The sequence below is a fragment of the Musca vetustissima genome, unplaced genomic scaffold (assembly GCF_032173495.1).
Source record: "Musca vetustissima isolate MV318-11 ecotype Yass unplaced genomic scaffold, APGP_CSIRO_Mvet_v1 utg84112, whole genome shotgun sequence".
NCBI lineage: Eukaryota > Metazoa > Arthropoda > Insecta > Diptera > Muscidae > Musca > Musca vetustissima.
Genome location: NW_026882605.1, coordinates 17036 through 24457, shown reverse-complemented (window position 1 = coordinate 24457; position 7422 = coordinate 17036). Strand labels below are relative to the sequence as shown.

The following is a 7422-nucleotide window of genomic DNA, read 5'->3' as shown; positions in this document are numbered from 1 at the left end:
AATCTGAACCGATTTTCTCGAAACTTGAAACACATCATTCTGGACCTCAGTCAGTACTCTGTGCCAAATTTCATGCAAATCGAAAGATATAGAGGGACTTTGGTGCCCCATTTACCTTAAATCGGACAAAATTATATATGGGAGCTATATCTAAATCTGAACCGATTTTCTCGAAACTTGACACACATCATTTTAGACTTAATTCAGTACGCTGTACCGAAATTCGTGCAAATCGGATGATTTTCAGGGACTAAAGTCCTCAAATCGGACAAAAATATATATGGGAGCTATATCTAAATCTGAACCGATTTTTCCCAATTTCAATAGGGTTCGTCCTTGGGCCAAATAAATGAGCTGTGCCAAATTTCAGCCAAATCGGATTATAAATGCGACCTGTACTTTGTTTACAATTTAACATCAACAGACGGACGGACGGACGGACCTGCATAAATTGACTCAGAAAGTGATCCTATGCATATTCTCAAAAGGAACCATGGGTCTATCTCGATTCCTTTTGCCTGTTTCAAACATATGCACAAAGACATAATACCCTGTACCACAGTGTGGTGAAGGGTATAAATAGTTAACGATAGTGATTTGTTTGCTGCCACAAAATATGTGATCGGTAATTTGAACTTCTGTAAAACTCATCTACTCCCTAAAGTATGCTACAATTTATAAATATCGTTATCAAGAACTCAACATATTTCCCACTATTAGTGTGTTGAAAAACAAATAGGTTAAAAACTATTCGATGTAATATGTTGAAATAGCGTACTACAAAAAATATAAAATGAATCAGGATAATATTTTTATCGATTTAGTCTATGTTTCTTTATTAGCCAGCAGAAGAACCTTGGTTACAGGTACTTGGTGCTAAAACATCTAAGAAAACAATTTAATATAGGTCATGTAGGTCATCATGAACCAAATTCCAAACGTTAGTATAAAGAGTATAAGAAATATGAAGAAAGAATATGATTGCATATATCCACCTTTGCGCAGCCCACATGAAAATTTGCAGTACAAACCCCATGTTTTATTTTAAAATAAATAAATTAAATACTTTATTAAACATCATGATTATTCACATACGAACTGATTAAAATAAAATATTATTATCATGAACAATAAATAATATGGAACAGAAATTTCATTTCAAAAATTCCACTTACAAGAATTGAAGAAATATATATGTCTTACACTTGATGATGAATATGTGTATTTATGATAAAGGAACATCATCTAAGCTATGCAATTTTTGATGGATGGCTTCTTCTTTGACTTCTCGTTTGAATATAAACTTATAACTGAAGGCAGCTACGACGGCTGCAGGCAAGGGACCAACCCAGTATATCCAATGTTTGGTGAAATTATTGTGCCACAAGGCGGGACCAAAGGAACGGGCAGGGTTCATACTGGCACCAGTGAATGGACCCTATAATATAAGGATAAAACGTGTTGTTATTATAAAAAAATTAATTGCAATTATTATAAAAAAAAAATATCCTTGTTATTATACTTACAGCAGTAATGGCCAAACATGCAATCGCCAAACCAAAACGAATTGCCACCGAATCATGGAACTTGGCATTACGTGGATCCCAGACTCCACAACAAATGAAAATCAAAACAGCACTTATAATAAATTCGATTAGGCATGCCTGTCCCGCAGTCAAATCGGGATGCGGAATGGTAACACACAAACCAGTCGATGGAGTATTAATTGTACACTCCGGCAATACCAACTTCAGCAAGCCATAACCCATAAAACTGCCCAACATTTGACCACAAAAATAAATCAAAGTTATGGGCCCGGATATCATTTTATAAATATAGGCAGCAATTGTAACGGTCGGATTCAAATGTGAACCGGAAACACAACCAAAACATTGTATCACCACCATGACTACCAAACCGAAATTCAAACACATTTGCAAATGATTGTTGGGGAAGTGTTGTGTGTTCACACAACCCATACAGCCCAGGAAGATCATAATTGCGGTGCCCAGAAATTCAGCCAAAAAGATGCATATTTTGTCTAAGGTATCAGTCTTTATGAGGATTTTTGCGCATAAATTCTTACAGCAACTGAAAATAGAAGAAGAAATACAATTTTGGATTTAATTATTTTAGAAGTCTGGAAGGTTACTGCTAATATACTGTCAAATATGTGCGGGTTTCTGTAACTCGTTAAGGATACGGATTTGCTAAAAATTTCGGTATGTTAAAGATCAAAAAAAGTGTATCAGAGTATTCCACAATGTTTGGATATTCCTAACATTTATCATTCAAAATTATATTCTCCAACATGATCCAAGTTTTTAAAAGTTAAAAAGATTCGCTAATGATTCGTCTCCTCTTGACCTTTCCACCAAGTTTTGTTCAGGATCGCGATTTATCTCCTCAGAAAAATAAGATATTACATTTTTAGACCCAATATATATATATATTCTTGATCAGAATAATATTCTATCGAATATTTCTCTCGGTTTAACCATGTCCCTCTGTCAGTTGGAATTACTATAGAGATCGCAATATTTAAGATAGAACTTGAATTTTGGCACATTGTTCCAAGATGGGACCCACTGGTCCACTCCTTCTGGTACGTACCCAATCCAATATCAGGTGAATGGAATGTCCGGTTGGAGCAACATTTTGCATAACCTATTATCTTTATCAAGCCTATATCAAGTCCCAAGATTAGACCCAGTATTCCATCCCTTCCGGTACCTCCCTCATAAATGGTCAATATTTTTTAAACATATAAATATAATTTGAAGCGAATTGAATAACCGATTTGATCCAAATTAAATCCGAAACCTCTTTTCTAATAATGAAATCTGTGTATAATTTGGTCCCTTGCCACAGATTGTCAACTCTTTAATAAAAACACATGTGTTATACGAAGCGAATCATATTCCAATCTAAAGCAGGCATGCTTACCCATATACGCTACCGTAACTGAGGGTCGATGGGTAAACACAAGTTCTCTTTTTCTCTCTTTATGTCAGTCGTTGTTAATGGTGAATTCTCAGTTACGCTCGCACACACTTGCTCTCAATTTAATTTTGCCCAACACTGATCTAAAGTAATAAAAGAGCAAAGTGATTGGCTGATTAACTTAACGATTCATCAAAGTTCAGACGAAACAGCTGCAGCTAGAATCTTAAAATTTGGGATTAGGATCACTCTTAGCCCGAAGGTTTCAGAAATGACTGGGATTTTGGAATTTCGCACTGGAATGGACTCGAAAAGTAGTTAATGGGGTAAAAGTACAAAGTGTTTTTTGGAAATTCGAATTATAGGTATAGTTTGGAATACGAAGCCAGGTTGAGAAGTAGGGTCGATATAAGTAGGTGGTTTTGGAAGTGTGTACTCATGCACTATATATACTATATTTGATACAATTTGAATTTGGAGCCACAAATGGAGCTGGAATCCTGGATTTTGAAATTACCATTACCATTTTGAAATTACCATAGTTTTAAGAATGTGTACTCATGAGTACGATAGAGCTGGGATACTAAAAATATGGAATTAAAATCACTGTTGGGTGTAGGAATGGAGTATGCATGAAGTTTTGGACATTTCTAATGTGGACTAAAATTTGTACAATATGAATTTATGGTAAATCGATAGTGCTGGAATCCTGAAATGGGGAAATATGGTTTCTCTTGGTTATATGACATTGAAAATTCGTACTTATGTGTACTAAATTTGGTACAATTTGAATTTTGGCTGAACCAATAGAACTGAAATTCTAAAATTTGAAGTTAGGATAACAGTTGGGTATGTACGAAATTTTGAAAACTTCTACTGATGTGTACTAAATTTGACACAATTTGATTTTGAGTGAACCAATGGGGCTGGAATCCTGTATGGATATAGTTTTGGAGATTTGTATTTATGGGTACTAAATTTTATACAACTTGAATTATATTGGAAATTTTATATAAGTGTGTACTAAATTGTGTACTAAACTGTTGGATTTATGAGGTAGGTTATGAAAATGTATATTGGTGTGTACTAAAAGGTACTAAATTTGATCAAATTTATATTTAGGCTAATCGATAGAGCAGGAATCCTTAAATTTGGAATTAATAAGTTTTGGAAATTCGTACTTATGTAAACTATGTGGAACTAAAGTTAGTTCAATTGGGATTTGGGTGCAACAATCGGGTTGAAATCTTGAAATTGGGAAATATCATAATGTTGGATTTTTGGAGTGGGTAGTTGTGGAAATTGATACTAATTTGTGCTAAAATTGGTAAAATTTGGATTTTGGTGAAAATATATAGCTCGAATCATTAAATTTATAATTAGTTTTGGAATAAATATACAATTTAACGTGTAATTTTGAAAATGTCCGCAAACGCAGCAACGGGCATATGCTAGTACACTATTTAATCCTACATCCATGGTATCTCTCTCACACACAACTGCTACAATTTTGAAAAATTATAAATTTAATAAAAAATTGCTCCACTTTGAAACTAAACAGTAATTCAGTAGGCTTCGCAAATCTCAAGCTGACACTTTTTCCACTTGTTTAATGATGATTGGATAAAAGAATTAAAAACGTCGTTTAGTTCGGCCGGGATGAAGTTTTTATGCCCTCCACCATGGAGTTTCCACTCAAAATGTCTTAAAAAAAGTTTGGATTTTTATATGGATTCATGGTAAATTGTTCTACAACCACACATGTTGAAGAATTCAATTCAATAAAAACCGAAAAAAATGGGAATACGTTTTATTCACCTGGAATCTGGAATGCCAAATTTCATCCACATCTTTGCGAAAATCTGTATAAAACCTTAAAAATGCCAAAAACGGATCTATATGGAATTAGTTCAAAAATGTATCTCCCCGTTCAAAAGGCTTTCAAATTCTGAAACTAAAGTTATGCCACAATACAGGGGCTATATCAAATTAGGGCCTGTATTCAACACTTCTACAGACATTTTTATCACCCTCCTTTGGCACGCAAATTAAATCACCTTCAAATTACCTAACGTTGATTATTTCCTGCATGGATGTATGTCAGCCTCCAGAGAGCCATATTACAAGCCTTTTCATTGGAAAATGTGACTGAAACATTCAAAATACCATTTCGCAATGTCCCTACCCCTAATCCATACAGCAACTGTAATTCTCATATCCAAAGTTGTAGTTATTTTCGATCGCCCCATTCGACAGGCCATTTTGTCCACATCTAGTTTGTTTGCTTTGATTAGCAAAAAGTTAAGTTAGTTTAGCCTAGGCCGTTTAGCTTTTTAATTAATTCCAAAAATTTATATCGCAATTTATTAATCTCTCTCTTCACTTGTATTAACAAAAATTCCAGATTACAATCTTTATTCAATGCATGATCGTCTTCCCTATGGTGACAATATTAGAATAAATTTTCCAACAATCCCCATCGGGCAATAATAATATTTTATTTTTATTGTTATCTACAAACACTGTGAAGTACAATTCAAACCGTTTATCTTCTATTGACGATCGGAAGAAGTGATATACGAAAAGTGGCAATGGCTAGTATTGTCAATAAGGCCATGCACACCAATACATGTTTTGGGGGCTATCACCAAACGATTTTTTTTTTATTTTTTTAGATCACTTTCAGTTCACATGACACACACATTCTACACAATGTTAATAATTAGAAAATATGAATATAGGAATATGATTTATTGACATCGGCACATCCGCACCTTTTAAATGCTTCATCTGCTTTCATTTTTGTAAAAAAAAATATAAACTTAAAAAACCGGAATTTTATTTCAAAGACAATTTTTAATTCTTATTTTTTATTTAAAAGAAAAAATAAAACTTTTTGTCAATGAAGCAACACTTGTCGTTTTGTTCCGCTTACTCAAATCTGTTACTTCCTTACATCTTAAGACCACAATTGAAACTGTGAGAACATGCGGCAATCATCGGTGTTGCACTTCTCAAGAGAATTGCATTGGAATATTACAAACTTGTTGTGTGACCATCGTCATCATCAATGCTATTTGGTATCTTTCTTAATGGCTCGAATTTAATCTTAGAAATCCAAACAGCCCACATAAAAACTCTCTCAAAATATGCTGTTGTTATTGTTGTAATACCAGAATTTCTTGATTCATGTTTGTTCTGTTTGAACAAGTGTGCCGTAGTGTGGTTGCAACGCATTGGTTATTTCTTTGCATCGATCGTTAACGGAATTGTGGGCATTGGCGTAGTTGGTATGGCATGACAAAGAGGAGTTACATATTTGTTGAAGATCGATGCATATTTATATCCTAAGATCGTAAGACTGTTAGGAACTTCAAAGAAGGAAAGTTCAAAAGTCAGATGGGACCGACTATATAATACCCTTCACAACTTTGGGTATACAAGAGATGCTACTAATGTTCTTATTGTAAGGTACTGTAAGATATGAACCAATGTAAATCAAATAAAACATACGCAATTCTTGAATAATTTTGGTAGTATATGTACAATAACCTGTTGATAGAATGAACGTCGAATCTTCGGGGACCACTGACCTGAAATCGTCCATGTAGGTATATGAGACTATTTAAATTAATCCATACTCATGTCTTTCCGAAATATATGCAAAATGTCATTGGGCTAATTTAGAGTGTTTGTATGAAATCGAACAAACTTAAAATGCAGCAAAGCCGAAACGGTGCTAAAAATCGCATACGATTGGGCAAAACCGAGGGGCTTAAATGTAAATCCGGACAAAACGGAGATATGTCTTTTTACTAGAAAGACAAAAATAGGTCAGTACGAAGAACCCATCTTCCAAAACAAAACGATAGCCATATCAAACAAAGTTAAGTATCTGGGAGTAATTCTAGATAAGAAACTTAAATGGAAAGACCACATACAGCAAAGCTATAACAGAGTGTCTATAACAGAGCAGATAACAGAGTGTCTTAACTGGTTAGTTTCAAACCAGAGACAAAATACAGTAAATATTATTACGGACAGCAAGCAAGCTATAAATGCAATATCTTCCAGAACAGTTAAATCCAAAACTGTACTGGAATGTATAAAAACCATTAATGACTTCTCACAACAAGGACCTGTACGAATTATATGGGTACCGGGTCACCAAGGAATCATAGGCAACGAGATAGCAAATCAATTAGCCAGGAGTGCCATTGCACTACCCACAATAGGTGTACACCGCCAAACCCTTTAGCGAAACGCGCCAAGAATTGAGGGAATGGGCACATGAGACCCACAAGACCCTTTGGGAAAATGAGGGGACAGGAAAAATCACCAAAATCATATGGGGCGACCCAAGTGAAGAAACAACTAAGCAAATCCTAACCCTAAACAAAAAAGAAATAAGCCGACTGACGGTAGTTCTGACTGGGCAACTCGGCCTAAAGGCACATCTACTCAAGATTGGATGCGAAG

General features: G+C 34.7%; 1 protein-coding gene across 1 annotated transcript; it reads right to left on the bottom strand.

The window, feature by feature from the left end:
* Nucleotides 1-1225: 1225 nt before the first annotated feature.
* On the bottom strand, nucleotides 1226-6550 carry LOC133329148 (aquaporin-like). Its single transcript, XM_061537642.1, has 3 exons — nucleotides 6537-6550; nucleotides 1527-2091; nucleotides 1226-1438 (listed from the first exon to the last, which is right to left on the bottom strand). Exons 1-3 carry the CDS (start codon nucleotides 6548-6550, stop codon nucleotides 1226-1228), a joined length of 792 nt encoding a protein of 263 aa, XP_061393626.1.
* Nucleotides 6551-7422: the final 872 nt, after the last annotated feature.

Bases quoted from the DNA above. Each gene is read 5' to 3' on its own strand.
- LOC133329148 (XM_061537642.1), bottom strand. The intron at 1,439-1,526 runs GTAAGTATAATA...CTTATATTATAG, and splicing joins CATGTTTGGCCATTACTGCT to GGTCCATTCACTGGTGCCAG.